The sequence below is a fragment of the Vulpes lagopus genome, chromosome 5 (assembly GCF_018345385.1).
Source record: "Vulpes lagopus strain Blue_001 chromosome 5, ASM1834538v1, whole genome shotgun sequence".
Lineage (NCBI taxonomy): Eukaryota > Metazoa > Chordata > Mammalia > Carnivora > Canidae > Vulpes > Vulpes lagopus.
This window is the reverse complement of record NC_054828.1, coordinates 107618427-107641408: the sequence shown is the minus strand read 5'-3', so window position 1 is coordinate 107641408 and position 22982 is coordinate 107618427. Positions and strand designations below refer to the sequence as shown.

The 22982-nt window shown below is 38.7% G+C and overlaps 1 protein-coding gene across 13 annotated transcripts in view; it reads left to right on the top strand.

Annotated features, from left to right (window-relative positions):
• The window catches only part of LTBP1 (latent transforming growth factor beta binding protein 1), a 390140-nt gene that overhangs the window by 188632 nt on the left and 178526 nt on the right, over positions 1-22982 (top strand). For all 13 annotated transcript variants that reach the window (XM_041755926.1, XM_041755923.1, XM_041755924.1 and 10 more), the window contains 2 exons: positions 15472-15696; positions 16896-17170. In XM_041755926.1, coding sequence (XP_041611860.1) covers positions 15472-15696; positions 16896-17170 — 500 coding nt within the window. The remainder of the gene's footprint in view (positions 1-15471; positions 15697-16895; positions 17171-22982) is intronic.

The window sequence follows — 22982 nt, the reverse complement described above, 5'->3', positions numbered from 1 at the left end:
TCCACTGAGGTTCATTCAAACCACTGGCATTTATTGGGGCATCTACTTAGACATTCAAGATGCACAGGCAGGAGCTTTTTGGTCTGCAGGGGGTGATCAAGGGAGACTTCATGGAAAGAGAGGACTTGGAATGGTGGGGGGCCCAACAACTGAAGAAGGAAAGATGTGAATTCTTCCAGAATCTAGCCAGGTGCATTGGCATGAGTGAAAGAGAGAGAGTGGTATGTTCCAGGAAATCACAAGTAGATTGATTGCGTGGTCAAAAATGCCCCAAGCAGGACCTGGTGGAAAAAACAGCAGCACTTGATATTTCATGCACTATTACCAGGAGTAGAGCCATGAATTCTTACCACAAACCCCATAAAGCAGTTACCCCCCTGGGGTCTTTGACCAAATTCCATTGAGAAAACATTTTTTTCTTCTGGGCGACAGAGAGCCACAGAAAAACCATGTAGGGTAATGAGCTAACTAAATATATATGTCAGAAAGTACATTCTGGACGTGGTGTGGAGAGAGGTAAGAAAAATCAAGAAGGCTTTGCTGTAGTCTACACAAGATACAGTAGCCTGAACTTGGACAAAGGCATGAGGGAAAGGAGGGAGAAATAAACAGAGTTACTGAAGCTGAAGAGAGAGGAGTAGTAGGACTTGGTCACAGTGCACAGGTTATTGGACAGAGAAGGAAGTGGCTCCAGGGTTGGTGGCTTGGAAGCAGTATTCTTTAACATTTTGTACATTATAGGAGTCATAAAAGTTGAGCACCGAGAAGGAAATGTATACTTCCGTTCGATCTGTTATTTTACTAACTAGAAAATCAAGTTCCAGAGAGCCAGATTGAATTGCTGAAGATCATTTAGCTGTGTGATGGAGACCAGTGACTGGAACTTGGTCTCTTGGCTCCCAAAAGAGAGACCTTCTGATACGCTATACTTTCACCATGAACAGAAAAAGTTTCTATGGTGAAGATGATTTTATTATATCCAGGAAGTATTATTGTTATCATTATCATCTGGATCTATTTCCTGATAAAAGTTACAGATCCAAAAAAGTACATCCCATGTAAAGTGCTTAAATCAGTTCCAGGTAGAGAATTAGTAGAATTTTAAAGGTGAAAACATTTTGCTTCAAATAGCTTTGCTTGTGAATATACGTCTTTGGCATGGCATTTGATAGGTCTCAGTGGTTTGAACCTATTAATAGGTGTAAAGGGTGTGAAATGCTTCCCTTTTTCCCCATTAGCTTTTTCAAGTTACCAGCTCAGTTGTGGAAATCACCTCTACCGGAAGAGAATAATTCTAGAAGTAGATACACATCTAAGAATAACGTGTGCACTTTTTCTTATTGTTTGGATCAGATCTGTTATATACTATAGAACTTCATGTTGAAATCACTTTGGCAGTTTGTTTAGTTTGTGAAAATTGTGGAGAAATGATTATAGTTTGTGGAAGTCTTTCATTTTATTATCAGTAAAATCAGTGTATGGTGCGTTTTAATTCTGAATTAAAACAGCTTTATATAGTTGCCTTAAGTTCAGTGTCTGACAGGCCATAAAAGGAAAGAAGAAACAGGAGGAATATTAGGGAAAAGTTTCTGAAATTCTTCTTCGTATACCCGAGTAGTTTCCCTGATGATACTTGGTTTATTTAGGAAAGTTGCCAGAAGGATTTGGAAATTTTTCTAGTCCTGATTAATGATGGTAGTTTTAATTTACTTTTCTTCCATGTCTCTGATTCTTATCCTGTACAAAATCTAGACCTCCAATTGTTTTATTGTGGTAACTGAGTATTAGTGTGTACACGAAGATGTTTCAAAAGTTAACTTAGTCTGAGGCTGAGCTACATCTCAAGAGAGTTAATTAGAAACATACCCATGGGCCAATACTGGGGATTAGAAAGAATTATCTTCAGGAAGTCAGTTTTGATACATATTGTCTTGATTTAATGGAATGTTCCAGATCCAGGAAGTATATATGGAGCCCGGAGGAATGAATAGGCATATTTTAATAACCTGAACTTGACATATCAAGTTATTTAAGTTAAATAGAAGGAGACATCTTGGCTCATCTCATCAGTCAGTAATGAATCACGTGGCTTTGAATAGCTTTAGCATTTGACTCTGGAAAGTTCTGCTATGTGATTTTTTTTTTTAAGCCATCAGTGGTAGAAGCTCTCTAAAGCTATCTCTAACTAACTTTTCAAATTAACCAACCCCCTCCACTCTTTTTTAAAAATATACTAACTGATGCCCATGACATACTGAATCTTCCTGATAGTTAACCTCATATACATTATACTTCCCAAGTCTGAGCTAAATGGCTACAAAGGGTCAATTCTTTTGTTTCTGACCAGAAATTACATCACTGAATGAAGTATTATGTAAGCCAGTCAAAAATGAGTGCAAAAAAGAGTTTTCTTTTCAAATGAAAATTAAGTCAAATGTTTGGCAAGACAATAAAAGCAAATGACTAATTTTAATGGTAAATTTAGGGTCAGGTAAGACAAGATTAAGAAGTTGGAAAGCAAACTATAAAAAAAAATCTAGAATTTGGCATTCAGTTGGCTTCACAATCAAAAAATGTTCTGTAAAAAAAAAAATGTTCTGAAAAAGTTCCATTTGCTCCTTTACTCATTAAAAAAATATCAGTTATTGACCATGTGACTAGCATTTTGCTAAACTCTAAGGTTGGGCCACTGAAAGAGGCAAGATCGTGATCAAAATTTCTTCCCTCCAGGTGCTTGTGACCTTTTGGAGAAATCAGACACGCACCCACAGTTAAAGTTCATTGCTATCTGTGCCGGGCTGTCATACACATATATTCATTGCTCATACTGTGTGGCACAGAGTGGAATCTACCAGCTGTTCTCTCACATTATCAGAAAGGCCTTCATGATGCAGTAAGACTTAAAGGCTTGGGTTGAGGTAGTAGGGTTGGGCTGGTAAGTTGGGAAGGAGAGAGTAAAGAGACCATATGGAACCACATATGTGAGACGGAGCATGGCACACTTAGAACAGACCAATGGCCGGATATAAATGGAACTGAAGAGAACATGATGGCAACAGTGGGAAAACAGTAGACAGCAAGAGCTGGATCAAGAAGAGCCTTCTGCCATGATTGGGTTTTGATGTCTTCTGCAAGGGATACACAGAATGTCTGAAATAGATAGGCAGGATATTGCTGTGTTCAGCCTTGAGCTCAGATGAGTCTGTATCTCAGAAGGAATGATCCAGGAGAAACTACTTGAGAACCTTTTGTATACTATCCATGTTAATGGTAATGTCCATAGATCACGTTCTCGTTACTGTTACACGTTCTCATCCTTCTCGATGCGCAGGGACAAAATGAAAAATGGGATGCTGTGTAAGATGAGAAATCCGGGTTAAAAATTTTTTTAAAAATCTAATAGGCTGTAAAGTTGAAACTTGGAATGTGGTCTTAGAAATTTTTAGTATTAGGGGTGGCTGAGTGGGTCAGTCGGTTAAGTGTCTGACTCTTGGTTTCACCTCAGAAATTCTGATATTCTCAGATCAGAATCTCACAGAAGAAGATGTGGAATGTATATACAATGGAGTATTACTCAGCCATCAGAAAGAACAAATACCCACCATTTGCTTCGACATGGGTGGAACTGGAGGGTATTATGCTGAGTGAAATAAGTCAGTTGGAGAAGGACAATCATCATATGGTTTCACTCATACGGGGAATATAATAGTGAAAGGGTCTTTAAGAGGAAGATGGGGAACTGAGTGGGAAAAATTAGAGAGGGAGACAAGCTATGAGAGACTCTTAACTCTGGAAATGAGCGAAGAGTTGTGGAAGGGGAGGTGGGAAGGGGGTTGGAGTAACTGGGTGATGGGCACTGAGGAGGGCATGATGAGATGAGCACTGGGTATTATACTGTATGTTGGCAAATTGAACTTCAATAAAAACAAATGAAAAAGAAAACAAATAAAAAAACAAGGTAAGAATCTCACACTTCATGAGATCGAGCCCTGCCTCTGGCTCTGAGCTCAGTAGGGAATCTGTTTGAAGATTCTCTCCCTCTGCCTCTCCCCCACTCTTTCAAATAAATAAATCTTTAAAAAATATTTAGTATTTGTAAAAATCCATTCTTTTATCTGTAATTTCAGTCCCTTTTAGTAAGGCCTGTAAGTCTAAGAGGCAAAGAAGTGAAAAAGCAGGGTTTTTTTTTTTCTTACTAACAGAAACAGCAACTGCTATGTAATCATGACAGCAGTGGTCAGATGGTTATTCAGCCCATTTCAACTCTGTCCATACCTCTGTGTATGTCCTGTGACCTGTCTATAAGAGTCCGGAACCATCAATGTTGGGGATAGCTTACCCAGCAGTCTAGAGAGGCCTCTACACTGGTTTTCCTTGGGCATTTTTGTGTTACAGGGAGCCAGAGAGGCACACAATCTAGCTGGGCTCTTCAGTATGTAAAGAAGGCATTGGGAGCCTGTGGTTTCCACTTCAGGGTCTTCCAGTCAGGTATCTAGAAAGATCTGAGATCTCACCTTCTCACATATCTGTCTCTTCAGCAGCTACACAGCCTACCCCGCTCTCTTGGGAATGAAAAATTTCTTGATTGCTGGTGGTTTTGACTCTTGGTTCTACAGCAACATGTCATCTGCTTTGATGCTTGTCGGTGACAGCATACTACCCAGGAAGAGAAGGCTGAGAGAGTTACCTGCCCTGTGAAAGGAACAGGGCAACGATAGAGAAATGAGCCTTGCTGTAGCTGTGTAGTGAGGTATGGGAGCCATGGGAAAGTAATGATCCATGGAGGGTGGGGGAAAAAGGAAGCCGTAGACGGCCCATGCAGATTTGTGTTTATAGTAGTGGTTCCCAAACATTGTCTACCCAGAATTTATCCCTTTTGGCATCTGCCTGAATTTTACAGACCCCATTTCATTTTATTACCCAGTATGTTTCTTCTTTCATGTCTCACAGGGAATGTTTCTCCACTCTTGTGTTAGCTCTGTGCCTTGACTCGACTCCTGTTTACCCTGCATTCTTCCCCATGCTCCCAGCCCCAGCTCCACCCTCAACTGCCACATTTCTTTTTCTTTTTTTTCCCCCAACACATTATGTTTTCCTGATTTTGAGGCCTTCCCGTCAAAATAGCTGCTTAGTGGGAAAGCAAGTTTTAAGTAATAACAAATATTAAGATATTTAAATTGCAATTTGAAGAATATTAGTTATAATCCATATTTATCCCCTGGTAAAAATGCCACATGGAATTAGTTACACAATTTAGCAAAAAAGAGGTGAAAATAATCTAGAAAGCTAGCATGAAATAGGTTATTTATCAGATACTTGGAGATATAGTAGCTTTTAAAGGAATGAAACTGGGAACATACTATAGAGAAAAGAACTTACAAACTTAATTATGTGAAAACAATAAAACGCATGTATCCAAAACAAACTAAAAAGAACAGGAAATATATTTGCAAAGATTATTTCGTCAGGAAAGTAATTAAAATCATTAAGACTCGAAGGGATATGTAAAATACATAAAGGTCAAACAAGAGGAAATAAAAAGTGAACAAATATGTGGGGGAAGTATCAAAATTCCTTCCTAACTAAAGACATGCAAAATTAGCATTGTGATAGTATAATCTGATCATAGGTGAAATGTTAAAACTCTAAAGTTAACATTTTGGAGCTATTAAACTAGTAGAAATATTTAAAAATAAAATCCAATTTTGACAAGATAGATGTGAATTTGATATGTCAATGATAGATGCTCTTGATGTTAATGAGTTCTTTCTGGAAGATTCATCCATTGATGTACTCAGCAATTCAACAACTCCTCAATAGATTCTATGAACAGAGTAGCAACTGAAATAATACAGTTTAGTCCATGACCTGACTAGTTGCTAGCATATCTCTTTCCTTATCACAATGCTAGTTTGGTTTCCCCTTTAGTATGATTCCATTGCACCCTATTCATGAAGTTGATGCTGATTTGCTGAGGCTCCCATTTGCTGAGTACTTGCTGTGTGCTGAGTTCTGAGTGCTTTGAATATATGACCTCATTCAAGCCAAAAACCCAGCCAAGCTGGGTATGGTTTTATTGCCCTTTCATAGGTGAAGAAATGGGGGACAGAGAAGTGTTCAGTAAATTATGCAACATCATACCATTGATGATGATGAAACTGGGATTCACACCCCCTGAAGGTCTGGCTCCAGGCCCTTGGTCTTAATGCCTGTGCTCATCTGTCCTCCTCATGATGAGGCAGGTAAAATTGACTCATCAGTGTCTTACTTGTTCACTCTGTCACCTAGCACATTGCCTTTTGCATACTACACAATCAATAAATATTAGTTTAATGCATGAGCAAATAATTACTAAGAAAGATAAAACTATATACTTGACAAAGTTCCTTGCAGCTTTATCTGCAATAGTTAAAAAGAAATGCAATCTAAACAAGCAGAGGAATGGCTATGTAATTTATCATGTGTCAACTTACTAGACTAGTATGTACTTCCTAAAAATGTTAGGACTCTGTAGCAATATGTAACATGAAACAGTATAGCTGTGTGGTAACAAAAGAATGCAAATGTGAACTATAGTGATCATGACTGTAACCTGGATGTCCCTGTAGGCCTCGGCAGCTTGTGGGGATAGATAATATAGTGATAATGAAATAACCAGAGTATGCTAGCCCAAAACCCTTACCTTCTTACACAGAACCTTTATCCGTTCTGCCCCCACCCTTCCTGTGAGGGTATCTGAGGATCCCCAAGGGTATCCTGTTCCCCTCCTAGTGCTGGTCACTTGCAGTCATCACATAGCATCTGCCCAGGTCTTCCTGTCTAGATCCTTCCAGGGCCACTGCAGATGGAGCCCCAGGAGAGAGCCCTTTTCCTATCCCAGGGAAGGCCCCTCTCCAGAATTCTCAGCTCTCTGCCCTGCCTGATGCCTCTTGACACTCTTTGAAAGAGCGGGATTGGTAGTAGTAGCCTGCATAACTGGGAGAATAGCTCTTTCTCCAACTGTGTCCTGTCGATCGACTCCTGGGCCCTGAAGCAATTCTTCTTATGCCCAGATTCTCACAGGGGCTGTAGATGACAGAAGCATAGTGCCAGGGGGGCCAGGGAATTTTGTCTGTTTCATTGACTGATATTTGCCTCATGCTTGGAATAGGACATGGCCATTGGTAGATCTACAATAAGCCTTAATTGAATGAGCAAGCATCACTTTTTGAGCTTCTAGCCATCACTTCTGACCTCACTGGAAATCAAGGGGACAAGTGATAGACCAGCAGTGTGCAATAGAACTTTCTCAGTGACGAAGATGGTCTAATCTATGCCATCCAATAAATGCTATTCATTTCCTTTTTCATTTCATTGTTCTTGAATCTGTATCTCTACTCTTCCACTGATGTCTATGGCCCAGCAAACCTATGTGTCTTTCTGTTAAAAGATCAAGAAGGGGATGCCTGGGTGGCCCAGTGGTTGAGTGTCTGCCTTCGGCTCAGGGCATGACCCCAGGATCGAGTCCCTCATTGGGCTCCCCCATGGGGAAGCCTGCTTCTCCCTCTGCCTATATCTCTGCCTCTCTTTAGGTGTCTCTCATGAGTAAATAAATAAAATCATGAATAAATAAATAAAATCTTAAAAAAAAAAGATCGAGAAGCTCTGGTGTGATGCAACTTATTTATTTAGTCTACCTGATTTGCGATAAGCTAAACCCACCCATTTGAATTGGGGCTCTGTTAGCAAACCCTACTATGACCAATTATGAAAAATGTGCCATTGGAAGAAGAACTTAAAAGGATTTGGGACAAGATTCTGTGGTGATACTTGAGGGACACCTCTTGGTTCTTCCATCATAAGGGCTGTGTGAGCAAGAGCACTGGACTAGAATTTAGGACACCTGTGTTCTGGTCCCATTTCTGTGACTATGACTACACAGCTTTGATGTCCTAAGCACACACAATGTCTGTAGCTAACTATCTATAGAATAACGTGGTTGAATTAACTTATTTTATGGATACTTTCTAGCACTTGTGTGGAACTTTAGTGCTCTCTGGAACCTAGTTAGAAAGTTAGTAGTTAGAAAACTACTCCAGTATATGCTCAAGTTATCATATGCCAGAAAAACAAGGAGTGTTAAAAGAGGTATAGTTACTTGCTGGGTTCTTTTCCATTTGGAATTTTTAGGAGATTGTTGGGTATTTTTTGTTGAGTTCTTATCTGTAAGATTCATACTGTGCTATGAAATACAGGGGATACAAAGATGAGAACACCATGGCTTCTTTCCTACCATGTTCCAAATCAAGTAGAAGGAAAATCAAAAAATAATTATAACAGGAGGCAGATCGATAAATGATACAAGTTTTTTAGGTGCCCACCTCAAATTAGCAAATGGCACTAGGATTGTTTCTGATGAAGCATGCCTCTTTCTTTGGAGGAACATTCCTTTTTGGGGGGCCATATTTGGACCAGACTTTTTTTTTTTAAGATTTTACTTATTCATGAGAGACAGGCAAGGGAAAGCAGGCTCCCTGTGGGGAGCCTGATGCAGGACTCGATCTCAGGACCCTGGGATCATGACCTGAGCCAAAGACAGATACTCAACCTTTGAGCTAACCAGGTACCTCTGGACCAGTCTTTAAAGGGCTGCCAGAATTTGGAGTGGCTGTGATGTCAGAAGGTTTTAGTGCAATTTTGTGTTCTTAGGTCAGATGTGTATTGTAGCGGTTTCAACTTTGCAGATATTTTAAAATTCTAAATCAGCATTTAAGTCCTTTCTTGAGGCTCAGGAATAAACAAATAACAAGCAGGTATTACTTAGTAGGAGTATAAACTTGGTCTTGGGAGACACCACAGAGTTTGCAAATTACAATAAATACAAAAAGGTTTTTAACCTTTGTTTATAATACTCTTGTATGTAGCATAAGTGATATCACTTGGTACTAGGCATAAATGGTATTACTTGTTTTGAGAAAGCATTTTTGCAGTAATATTAAAGAAAATGCTAGGCTGCAGTAACTAACATGGCATATGTCTATGCAGATTTTTGCAGTGGTACCGCTGTAGAAAGTAGGGTCTGAGGATGAAGCATGTCATCGTTTTTATGAAACTGTTAAGTGCAGCATTACCATCTCCCCCCATGATATGCTTATATACTTTACCCAAATAAAGTGTGCTTTCCATAACTCCATGAGCATTTTATTAACTGCTTTGTCAGTAAGAATGAAACTTAAATTTGAATCAGTGTCTGATTATACATATAATTCAGTAAAGCATACCACCTAACAAAGTAGCTCCAGTTACTTTTACAGAAATTGTAAGGATCTGGGACGCCTGGGTGGCTCAGTGGTTGAGCGCCTGCCTGCAGCTCAGGGCGTTATCCTGGGATCCAGGATCAAGTCCCACATCAGGCCCCTTGCGGGAGGCCTGCTTCTCCCTCTGCCTGTGTCTCTGTCTCTGTCTCTCTCTTTGTGTCTCTCATGAATAAATAAATAAATAATTTTAAAAATTGCAAGGGTCTGGATATACATCCTTCCCCATTTTAAAATTTAAATCCTGCCATTCCCATTAGATGGGATGGGGAAATCAGGACATCACTATATTGACTAACTTGGTTAGACTTTTGAAAACCAGAATTTCAGGGATGGAAAAGAACCTGTAGATTGTATCTTGGAGCCACCCCTTTTAGCAGATGGGGACACTGTATGCACAAAATGAAAACATCTGCTTCAGTTTTCAAAGATTCTTTCTAGAGGGTACCCCCATCCTAAGGTGTCTGGAATGCTTGTGTTTACTCTGCAGCCTGCAAATGCTTCTGTTTTTTTTTACCCCCCCTTAAGGGTAAAAAAATCCTGGTGTTCAGGAATTTTTAAGAGATAGCTACTCTGACAGTTTCTGTGGATGAAGGGTAATAAGTAGAATTTTGTGATAGCATTGATAAATGGAGCCCCTTGGGCTATGCAAAGGATTAAACTAGATCAAATTAGATAGCTCAGTGCTATGGTGAGGTTGATGCTACAGGAACAGAAAGCCATAAACAAAGCTGAGATGATGAATGGCTTCATCCCAAGTTGGAAGCTCTCGTGTGCATGTGTGTGGCAGGGCTTCATATCTCCTGGATTGTAAACAGAACATGGTATTGAAGCATTTGCTAATGCACCCAACATTAAAAACTAGTGACATTCTTGGAATTCTTGTTTGTATTAAGGTTGATATTTTGCATTTGTTGAAATCTGCAATCCCTTTAACTCGAGCCCAATAATAAACTTCAGGATTTGATAAGTGGGAATGGGATGAACATGGTGTTCCTAATTACCAAAGCAGGTAAAACAGAGAGATTCCCTCTGGCAGGGAGAGGGTGGTGGGTGCCTTTTTAACTCCTATGAAAGTTTTCTCCCTTTGCCTCAAGATTTCTTAGGACTATTTATTTATTTATTTATTTATTTATTTATTTATTTATTTTTGCCTTTTGCTTGTATTATCAAGAACACAGAAAAAAAAGAAAAGAATATGAATCTGTTCTCCACACATTAAAAAAAAATCCTCTTACCAATGGAATGATCTTGTATTTAATGATTTTTTTTTAAAATTTATGATAGAGAGAGAGAGAGGCAGAGACACAGGCAGAGGGAGAAGCAGGCTCCATGCACCGGGAGCCCGACGTGGGATTCGATCCCGGGTCTCCAGGATCCCGCCCTAGGCCAAAAGCAGGCACCAAACCGCTGTGCCACCCAGGGATCCCTATTTAATGATTTTTAAATTAAACCTTCTGGAATTTAACTTGAATCTGGTAGATAATATTAAGCCATTAAGCCACTTTCTGGCTGAATAGATTTTAAGGATACCCTTGAAAAGAGGGCAGCGTAGAGATATTTAGGGGAAGAAATAAAGTGATAACTTTGACTTTCTAAAAATATTACCGCTTTTTTTTTTCATATTCCAAGGCATATCAACAAAAATGCTGCAACTCTTTCAGGGAACATTATTCTTCTAATCAGAGACAAGTGGGAAACTTTAAGTAGCTCTTCAAATCAAAATCATGTGTGTGTCTGTTCTGTGAAATGACAGATGTAGGTTTTTCTTCAGATGGAGGTTTGTTTTCCCTGTTCTGCCTTAGCCACAATAACTTGAAACGGTCTGTCTGCTGGCACGAAAATCCAGGGGGTGGGTGGAGGGGCCAGGATGTTGCTGCAGGAAAGTCGAGTACATTCCTAGGGCGCCTTTTGGGGACAAGCAGCTGAAGCATTTTTATAGTCAATTGAGATAACAGGAAAGAAAGAATATGGCTTTTTATAGTATGTATCTTGAGAAAATTCAGTTGGCTTGTATTTGTATACAAATAATGAATATCTATTCGTTTAACTCCTAGCTTGTGACATAAAACGTGACTGTTGTATTGGCCTGATTTCTCGAGTAATGCCAAGTTGTTTTCTAGACAACTTGGTTGTCACTCTAGTTGTTTCTAGAGTGAAGGGTGGAACATACTGAAACACTTGGACATATTTAAGACCTCCAACTTACTGCTCTTCCAACCTGGGCCCCTTTGCTTTTTTTTTTTTTTTTCCCTCATTTTGATCACTACTACATTTTGACCTCACATAGTAGTGGCATGAGATATTCGGAGTGGTTGTCATGAAATTACACTTTCTGGAATAACAGGCTAAGGACCCATATATCTCTCGTTATTTGCAGTAGGTCCCAGGTGACCATGTGATGCAATATAGTGAATTAGTTAATTATGGTGGTGGCCAGCAAAATGTCAGGCTGCCGAGGAGATGGAATTTCTCAGCCAGTGTTCTATGTTACACCTCCTAGTTGCATGTTCTAAAATTTATGTGCCTGGGCAGCCCGGGTGGCTCAGCAGTTTAGCACCACCCTTGGCCCAGGGCACGATCCTGGAGTCCTGGGATCAAGTCCCACATCGGGCTCCCTGCATGGAGCCTGCTTCTCTCTCTGCCTCTGTCTCTGCCTCTCTCTCTCTCTGTGTCTCTCATGAATAAAATAAAATCCTTTAAAAAATAAAATAAAATATATGTGCCATAGGTAGACTTACAACCAGTGTACTGCAAGCTTCTCAAGTCAGCCTTAAAGATAACTTATTCTTTTAACTCTTCATGTGTTGAGAAGGTTTTATAGAACACTGGCAGCACAGACTGTATATCACTAGATGACTGTTTTGAGAGCTGTGTGATCTCGAGAAACAGAAAGAAACCGTTCATAGTTAAATCCTTAAGTTTGTAGGTTGATTTTTGTTTTTTTGATATAAAAGATTATTGAGCTATAAAAAGAGTGCCTGCCACAAAGGACTCAACGTGTAGTTATTGAGTTGAGGCAAAGAACTTGATATGGTAATTTAGATTTTAGGAAATGCTGGAATAAGCGAGTAGATATTTTACCTCTCAATCATAAATAGTTATAAATAGTACCCACTTATTGGTTAGAGGAAGTCAAGCAGAAACTATTTCCTTTATGAACAGAGAGAGACACAAGGTTACTAGAGCTCTATGCTGGGACATTGCTGTTTCCACTTAGACTAGTGCATCCTTGAAACACTTGTGTGAAAGCTGCCTCAGGAGTTTAAGGGTAGATTTAAATAAAACTAATTAAATTGATATTAGATTCACAATAGGTTGACACCAGAAACATCTCACAAAAGTGAATTGGTTAACCTTTCTTTGAAAAGATGGTAACATATATGAAGTTATTTTAGTATAGATTGTAGGCAGTCTACTTTACATGGTACTGGAGGACCAAGTAAATGATCTGCAAACTGAAACCATGCAAAATGACCTTAATAATCAATGGGAAAATGACCAATGTCATGACCTTTAAAATTTTTTGTCAGAACATTGAAGCTTTCTTACTGTAGGTTATAAATGTATAGGGCAATGCAAAAAAAAAAAAAAGTGAAGCTAATATTAATTTAATGTCCTATAATTTAAAATGTTAGAACACTGAGAACATGTTTTATTTCTTTGAGTAGAACTTACCAAGAGTAGTTGGAACATGTTTGCTTTCTTCTCACTGTGTAACTTGCAATGTGGGCTGTCTCTTCTCTGTGGCGGTGAATTGTCCTGTTCCTTCCCAAGTTTGGATCCGCTTCCAGCTTGTTATCCTTGGTGCTTCCACAGCTGTGAACTGAGTGTTCTTTCAATATAGCTTCCTGTGGGACATCTCCATCCTCTTCCTACAACCACTTTCCAATTTCACGTTCAGTGTTACCACTTTTTATTTCTTTGCTACACTTTCTTTTTGTGCTGGCCCCACACCCTCTTTCAATTATGCACTTTTGCAAAGTGCCCTGGGAGTTTCTTACCACAAGACTAAGGGGGCAACACAACCACCTGTTTACGGTCTATCTGTGCGTGAATTGAACAACGGATGTGCAGGGACTGGTTGTCCCGCACAGTTGTGGAAGTGACACGATTGGTTAGTAATCATGATACGCATCTGTTATTCACACAGATTTGTGGACCAAAAAGCTAGCAGTGAATTTTGTGCTTTCTGTAATTCAGCATTAATATACTGTGACAACTGAAGTTGGAACCATGCTGTCAGGGGTACTGGTGTTATGTGACCAAACTGTGGTCACTGAAATTCAAGCCCATTGGAACCATGCAAAGTGAAGTGTACCTCATTCTGGTAGTAAATTGTTTGTAGTACGTTTAAATCTTGGCCTGGCTCCCCTTGCCTGTTAGACCGAGCACATCTACTGTAGCCAAGTGATTTAAAAATTGAATTGAGAAGTGAACTGGGGGGACATCTGGGTGGCTCAACAGTTGAGCGTCTGCCTTTGGCTCAGGGTGTGATCCTGGAGTCCCGGGATTGAGTCCCACATCGGGGTCCCTGCATGGAGCCTGCTTCTCCCTCTGCCTATGTCTACCTCTCTGTGTCTCTCATGAATAAATAAATAAAATCTTAAAAAAGAGAGAGAGAGAGAGAAGAGAGAGAGAGAGAAGAGAACTGGGAGTTATGAAGTGTTTGACCCAACCATGGGTTGGGAGTGCTTTGACTCCTCTCTCTTACCTAACACCTCAGAGTAGAGTGGGCACTGGAGAAAGCATATATTAGTTTCCATCCAGCAGTTAGGTTTCTGTTAAGGACCACTTGGTGAATGGAAGTATTGGGGGGAAGATGATGAGTTTGATTTTGGACATTTACATTTTGAGTTGCCTGTGGGGTATTTGTGTGAAGATATATTGTAGTAGATAGATTGGAGCTCAGCAATTGAAAGCTTTGGTTAGGAAATAAAATTTGGGTGACATCAGCTTCAGACATGGTAAAATCATCGAGGAAGAGTGTATAAATTTAGGAAGGATGAGGAAGTTAAGACCAAACCTTAAATCATACCAATAATTAAAAGGCATAGAAAGTGGAGCCTGCGGAGAATATTAAGTTGCAATGGACAAAGGGGAAGGAGCACAATAGGTGAGTGAGATGTGATGGAAACCAAGGGAAGAATGAAATCTGTCCATTGGGTTTAGCAACATGGAGCCCATGAGTGACCTTGGTAAGAGTAGTGTCATGTAGAAGAGAGGTGGAGAGAGGGAAACAAAACTGGGTCCAAGGTAGACGGTAGTGTGTGGAGAAGTGAACAGACAATTCTTTTGAAAGGTTGGTCGTGGAGGAGAAGGTTTAAAGAAGGTAGAAGCTAGAAGGAAGAGGAGTTGAGGGACTTTTACCGTTCAAGCTGGTAGGAATCTGATCAGGTTAAAAGGCTGATAGGAAGAATTTGTTAGTGATAAAGAAGTTGGCTATAAGCTTAATTTAGCCAGAATTTAAAACTTCCCTCACAATTCTTTGCCCTCCATGTCCTTTTATCTTTCTTTATTGTAAATCAAGTAAAGTCCATACTGCTGATCACTCTGCTACTTCTGAGTTTCACTGGGGTCTTATTATCCCTGTGAGATTGCAAATTCCTGTAAAGCAGGATCCAAACTATTCTTCTTCCTGATTCTGGTTAGCACCTCATTTCCCTGTCTTAGAGAAAACCCTCAACAGCTACTTTGAACACTCTCATTTGTTTCTTTATTTTTTGAGGAACTAACTAATGTCTTCTATGTGCCAGGAATTATTCTAGATGCTAAGGATATAAAAATCACTAAGCCAGACATATCTCTTTTTCCCAAGGATTTTATAATTTAGGGAGACAGTTAATAAACAAGTAATAAAGTACAAAAGAAGCAAAGTAATTATAGAATAACAGATAATAATTCTGAGCAAAGATATATATATTCTTCTCCCTAAATTCTTTCCATTGTTGGGGGGAACAACCATAAGCAATTGGAAAGTTAAATGACATAGATGTAAAGAAGATAGTAATAGAGACTGTTTTTTTTTTTAATGTAGAGACTTCTTTGTTGAATGTTTCTAAAGTCAGCAGGAATATGGTTATAATGGGCTTGTGTGTTTTGGGAGTTTTCTTGGTTAGTTGTTACTTAGAATTTGAGAAACTAACCAACTCTCCATGTTTTCTCTTTTCCCTTTTAGTAATTTGCCATCTTCCATGTATGAATGGCGGCCAGTGCAGTTCAAGGGACAAATGCCAGTGCCCTCCAAATTTCACAGGGAAGCTTTGTCAGATCCCAGTCCATGGTGCCAGTGTGCCTAAACTGTATCAGCATTCCCAGCAGTCAGGCAAGGCATTGGGAACGCATGTAGTCCACTCTACACACACCTTGCCTCTGACCATGACTAGCCAACAAGGAGTCAAAGGTAAGCTTTTTTATTTTCTTTTTGCCCATTCATCAGACTGCTGTTAACCTGCCAAAGCCATACGGAAGCAAGTGTTTGCAGGTGGCAAGGCTGGTATTGAAACAGAAAGAAGTATGTGATCTGTGGCCCTAAAAAGTGGCAGCAGGGGACAGAATATGGGCCCATGTATGTGACTACAGTACTTTCTAGGCCATAGAGATTTGGTATCTAGGAAATAAAATAAAATAGGAGCCCATCCTTTTCTGCTGGCTCTTAGCCCCAGGAGCTGTTACACACACATATGTCTGGCAGGGCCTAGGAAGCAGAAGGATGAGCAAGGCAGTGTTCAGGCCCATATACTAATATGCTAGTGGATCACATACTACCTGCTGGTGAATACTTTGTTTATTTTTTAGTCGAAGAGTGCTTGCTTGGTTTTGGTTATAAACAGTCAGTTAACCTCACTGGGCTTCAATTTATTCATCTATAGAGGAAGGTAAACTAGGTCACTTGGAGCTCAGAAATTCTATGACTAATTCATTTTTTTAAACCTGGCATGTATACATGCAGTTTTGAAAAGGGGTCAGAGAAGTGTTACTGGCCTTACTCTTTAAAACTTGAATGTTAGCATCAGAAGATGAAATTTTATTTGAAAGCTGCAGCAAGTAAATACAGATATAAAATACCACATATAGGTATTTTGTGTGGCTCATGAAGCACATGAGTATGTCTATACTATGATGTTCAGGGTAAGAAAATTATGCTCTGTGAAATTGTATTTCCTCTTTTGATGTAGAAAGTTTGGCAATGAAAACTTTGAGAGATGCAGAAGTAGTCAAACTCTTTAGTCTTTACTACTATTTTTTTATAAAATGTACCAACCCATGGCCATAAGCAGCATTGATTTCATAGTTTTCTGACTCTGAAAGAAATATTTTTGTTTCATGAATGTGTCACTGTGAGATGTTTTAATTTCTCTTTATACTTTGAGTTTTATTCTTTAAAAATATGTAAATTTGAGTTTAGTTAGTGTTTTGGATGTACCCTCTTATTCTCCAGAATTGATGGCTGAGCAGCAAAAATACATACACGCTATATATATTTTGTTCCAGGGGTAGTATATACGCAAATAAACACAAAAGTATGTATATAATATTTGCTTTAATGCTGATTTGCATGTTAAGTATTCATGACTGAGTTTTCCTGTCAATCTCTTTTAGTGAAATTTCCTCCCAACATAGTCAATATCCATGTGAAGCACCCTCCTGAGGCTTCAGTCCAGATACATCAGGTTTCAAGAATTGATGGCCCAACAGGCCAGAAAACAAAAGAAGCTCAACCGAGCCAATCCCAAATCTCTTACCAAGGGCTTCCTGTCCAGAAGACCCAGACAGTACATTCCACATACTCTCACCAACAAGTCATCCCTCATGTTTATCCTGTTGCTGCTAAGACGCAGCTTGGCCGATGCTTCCAGGAAACCATTGGGTCACAGGTAAGCAATATTGTCTAGCCCATGTTAGTAATGCATTCTAGGTGTGGTCTTATATTAGTAGGAAAGCCAGACCTGGTAAAATGATTTTCTGTAGAAGGGGTTGGCAAACTGACCACAGGCCTGTTTTTTGTAAATAAACTTTTCCTGAAACACAGACATATCCATTCATTTATGTATTGTCTATCCTTGCTGTCATGCTATTGATGGTAAAATTATGTAGTGTCAGTGAGTTTATGTGATAGCTAAATCCTAAAATATGGTCTGCAAAGCCCTTTACAGAAAAAGTTTGCTCATCTCAGTCTAGAATATTAAATAGTGATCTTTCATAATTGTTGCTGGAAGTCCATGATTGCCTGTTTATATAGTTTTTCAATTAAGGTGATCTGTGTATAAAACATGTGTTGGGCATGAAAGATGACATGTGAGATGTATTCTGCAAAGACATTTGAAACCTTTTATGCCTTTTTACAGTAGCTTGCAGGTTATACAGAGGAAATTTAACCCCTGTGTGCACTAATAACTTGGCATCTTTTCTCTCCTAATACAAATTCATAACTAGAATGACAAAGCAGGAGTTGTTTGAAGCGCATTTTAATATTGAATTTACATGTCACTTCAGGCCTATATTTACATCATAAAATGGGACAAAGGCTGAGTTTTCTTTAAAACTCATCGTTAAATGTACATAGCAAAGGCAATATAAAAACATTGGTTCTTCTATCCAAACTACTTTGTGAACTTGCTTTAGGACCACATGATAATGATATTGATTTGTCCTCCAGTTCTCATCTTGTCATATGATATGTTTTGGACCCCCCATGAGAAGAGTAGATGAGGTAACTGTATTATTACTTAACTGTTGTTGCCTGAATATTAAAAAGAATATATATTGTGTGTGAAGTAATTATAGATAATAGAATCAATTGTTACTGCTTTAGGAACCTAGAAAACACTTTTTAGGTACTGGACCAGTCCATGGTAGGGCTATAATTTTTCTTCCAGGGCAGTAAGACAAAATTGGTTTATAGACCCTAATAGAAAAGAGCACCCATGTGGATAGAGTTAAGGGTCTGTGCTAGGAAACCAGCTTCTTTATCTGTAAGGTAGAAAGAAGAATATGGAGATTTGTCAAGATGAGACAAGGTAATGTGAGAACTGCTTTGCAAATGTTGTAGAACTCTGTAATTATTGGCTTAGAGGTTACTCCTCTATGCAGAGAGAGTCAAACTTAAAAATAGAGCAGATTATTGGTTATGTCTTGTAATTTCAGTAGAGCAAGGAAGGCTTGATCCCTCAAACACAACCTTTGTCACCTGCCTGCAGATACCCGGAATGCCCACTGAAGGGTGCCTTTTCATTACTCAGTTGAAGACCAGGCTTAAGCAAATGCTTTATGGAAAAGGAACATCATCAATTTAAATTTAGCTTAGAAGTAAAGACTGGATTATTGTGCTAAGCGCAGGTTTCAATAGGGATAGCGGGCTGAAGATAAACTTCATAACCTGACAATGTTGCCCTGGGTTAGCTTTGGAGAGAGAGGATAATTTTCATGCCATTTGCATTGTTTAATCATTCCAGTTTGGGCTGGTCATGAGAAAGGAAAAAGCAGGTCTTTTTAAAACTATGTGCCCAATATCTTTCTCCCTAATTTCCAAGTTGGAATGTAGAGCAAGAAAACGAGGCATTAACAAACTTATAATTTTTGTATAATGTTAGGGAGATGATTGCTAACTAGAAAGGATAAAAAACTATTTACTTTTAAGCCTAAGCTGGACAATATAGTCAAAGTGAATTAGATAATTGGTCGAGTTACCCAAATAATCCAAACTCCATGGAATACTTTTGCCTTATCTGGATACTTTTCTGCCTTTTGGTCTGAATGATCCAGACAGTGATCTCAGTTCTTAATTTATTTTGCATGTGTAGTCGCTAATACACAGCTTCAAAATAAGACCTGTTTTCAGAAAACATTCTCAGTGTATATTGGTCTTCTTGTTACTGAGAAGTGCTGCTGGGTGCCTGTGGTTGCTCAATTAATTTGTGTGATTAGGATGATCTAGGCATTTAAAAATATACACTACTGGGGCACCCTGGGTGGCTCAGTTAGTTAACCATCTGCCTTCCGCTTGGGTCATGATCTCAGGGTCCTGGGTTTGAGCCCTGTGTCTGGCTCCCTGATGACACAGGGAGCTTCTCCCTCTTCTTCTGCCCCTCTCCCAACTTATACATACATTCTCTCTCTCTCTCTCTCTCTCTCTCTCTCTCTCTCCCCTCCCTCCCTCCTTCTCAAATAAATAATATATTAAAAAAATAAAAATACACACTACTGGTAAATAGTCAATAATATATAAGATATATACTACGAGAGTGTTGGAAAATGTGTACTTTTTTGCTGTGGTTAGTTTGCAAACAAAACTTCAGCAGGAGGTGTAGGTAGATTTTGAATGAATTGCAGAAACAACTGCATAAATGCTCACTCATTGCACATTGCTTTGCTCAGTTGGGAACACTTGTTAGCTGCAGATTTTGGCTGTTGAGACTTTGAATGTGTTAGAGTTACCATTAAGCACCTGTGTTTATGCCATGAGAAGTTATACACAGAACAAATTTGGCATAAATTGCCCTTGTTTCTATGACACATTCTAATAATTAGTAAATTTGGAGTTGAAAACCCCACATGAGCTGTGATCATGTACTTAAATTCAGGGGATCTTTGTACAGTAGAATTTTGGGAATTACTTGGATGGTAGAGGAAAATGGATGACTGGCTAGGGAAGCCAACTCCTACAGAAAACAGGGAGAATAATTAAAGGGAAGAGAACAATGCAAGAAATGGAGAAGCAAGTGTCAGGAAAGACCAGAGAAGTGAAATAGCTTGGTATTCCTGGCATGCATTGGCATAGATACATGAAGCCTATTACACCTGAGGCATAATGCAATATAAACTACTTACATCAAGGGAACAATGTCATGAAGCCTCCTTGACCAGACAAAGTCAGAATCATTAGAAGTGTGACAACTGATATTATGTGCCTCCCAGTGTGCTACAGTATGGAGTTTACACATCATCCTTGAAGTAGTCTTCTCAAAAATGGTTCACCTGAATCTGATCAAGCCCTTATACCTTAACCTATCCAGTTCGTAGGGAATGAAGAAGTCAACTAAAAATGTTGCACACATATCTCCTCTATCAGACAGATTCATAATGTAGGATATTATTGCCTGGTTTTTGCAAAAAACCTTCTTAGGGAAAAAAGCAGGATAACTTTTCTAGAAAGAGGCAAAGAGACACAACAACAAATGTAACATATGAACCTTAATCAAATCCTGGCTAGAAAAACACATAGCTCTAAAGGGCATTTCAGGAATAATTGGGGAATCTAAATAGGACTGGATATTAAATGATATTTTTGAATTACTGTTATTTAGGTATGATAATGATGTTGTGTTTATGTAGGACCGTGTTCTTATTCTTGAGAGATGAATGTTGAAAGTTTGAGGGGTAAAATACCATGTTTATAATTTATTTTCAAATACATTTTACACAGAAATATGGCGAAATTTTAACTATTGTAGACTCTGAGGGGTGGGTATTCAAGTGATCATTGTATTATTCTTTGAATATGTCATAGTATCTGAAAAATTCTTGAGGAAAAGAAAAATGCTAAATTTCTCAATGTAGAATAGTCGAATTTTAAACTGAAATTAAAAGCTGTAACTTTGATACATTTTATGAATTTTAAGAAAGTAATTTTTAAAGTTTCAACTTAGGAAAGAATGGGGTGGGTGGATGTGGGAATGGTAGATGTGAGGAGGCCAGGGAAGAAAAGTTGGCCTTGGTCCATTTTGAATTGACCAGGGTCCAGTCTAAGAAGTGAAGTTGAAAATAAAGATGAATGTCTGAGCTTTTGTGAAGAATCAAGCATCAAGTTTTGATTATGGGCTGTTGCAAAGAAAAGGATGGTGATGAGTTGGACCATTCTGAACTAACCTGCTTGAGAAATCGGATAAATCCTGACTCTCATTGATTAACTGACCCTGGGGGAGGATTGTAAGGTGCAGATGAGTAGCTACATCTTTGTTTTAAGTAGCCCCATCCTTGGCTGACATCAAGAGTGGTGTATTCTTGAGTTTCAATCAGGAAATCCAGTACTGTTTCAGAGATGGAGTAAGAGTAGATGAATGGAGAAGGTTCAGTGGGCAGCAAATAGATCTAGTGGTGATAAATTCATGAGAACAGAGGACATTTCTTTGGGTTGTATTATGAAGAGAAAAGAGCAGGAATAATGGGATTGGAAATTTATAATTTTTTTTTTTACCTTGACAGACTGTGCCAAGATACGAGTTTGAGGGGTGGGGTGAAGGGAGGAATTGGTCCTCTTGTTTTACTGTTGTACAAAGTGATGTTCCATTTTTTGAGCCCTAAAAATAATGTCTTCTTTTTTAGATCATAAAGTATTGGTTTCTGCATGAATTGGGCTGGGTACAGGTACAGACATAAAAGGACAGAAACTAATAGAATGAATGGTGTGGCTAAGAGGAATGGGTTTCTTGAATGTAAATCAAATTTGAAGTAATTAGCAAGTCATAATTTGGCATTTACGTATCTGTGTGCTACCTGAAGAAAATCATGGTATTCAGTAAGTTTGAAAACATTTTGGCAGGTTTGTTTACTGCATAGATTAAGGTAGAATTAGATCTCCAATGATTACAATTACCAGCTACTTTTAGGAAAATCTCATGTTATTTCACATGCTTAAAAGTTGAACATTTCCATGCTAGTTTTCATTTCTAAGGAGAGGCCAAATTTCAGGAAATACCCCTCCAATTTCTTTTTGCATCACAGGGACATTGAATACATATACCTTTCCCATTGTACAAGGGTTTCCTTTGTTTTAAATTGGTTCTCTTAGCAGTGACCTAAATTTGAAACTTACTTGGCATTTGAGTTTTTGGTTGTTTTAAGCATGTTTTATTTGTTGCCCAGTTGCTGGAAACAAACATTTGCAGTGACCTAATGATGCCAGATGGTATAAAAAACCTTGTCTGAGAAGTGTTTAGAATCATGATGTAGGGCTTGGGGTCCAGCATCCACACTTGGGTCTGCCATTGCCCAGTTGCGCAATCATGTGTTCTTTGTTAAACACGGGAACATGCCCCTTAATTAGACACAGACATTACAAGACGAGACAAAAAAGTCAAGTGCTTCAAGACCTTCCTATTGCAAATGCCAAGAGAGCAGAAAATTCCACATATAAACACCTGAGTTAACTAAGAACAGAAGTACTGGAAAACCTGAAGTAGGTGTAAACAAAAAAGATATTTTTAGTACAGTGCTTTAGCACAGATAAAGATGATCAACACACAAACCCACTTTTTGTAGTTTGCAACTTATAAAGTGTCCATAAGTTTAAAAAAAACCATAAGAAACAAACTCTAAGATTAAATTCTCTATTAAAATTAGAGATAGAAATTCTCTGTAGAAAAAATAATCCTAATGTAGATTAGGAAGAAAAAGCAGCAGTAGTTGCTGTGAAATCCTGAAATTATTGGAAAAGCCTTTCTTTCCTTTAATTTCTGGTCATACAAATAATCAGAACTGGGGCAAAACTGAGTTAAAGCAACCTAAGAATTATTTGGGAGATCCTCTTAGAGGTTCCAGAAGTTGTTATAACAGTTCTCTTTAGACAGGAAAAAATGGAAACAGAATGGGCCTTTGGAGAAATAATTGAATATAACTGGAGATAGATCTTTTTTGGCAGATAAATTCAATAACATCCTCCATCTCTAAACCTAGGTACTAATACACACA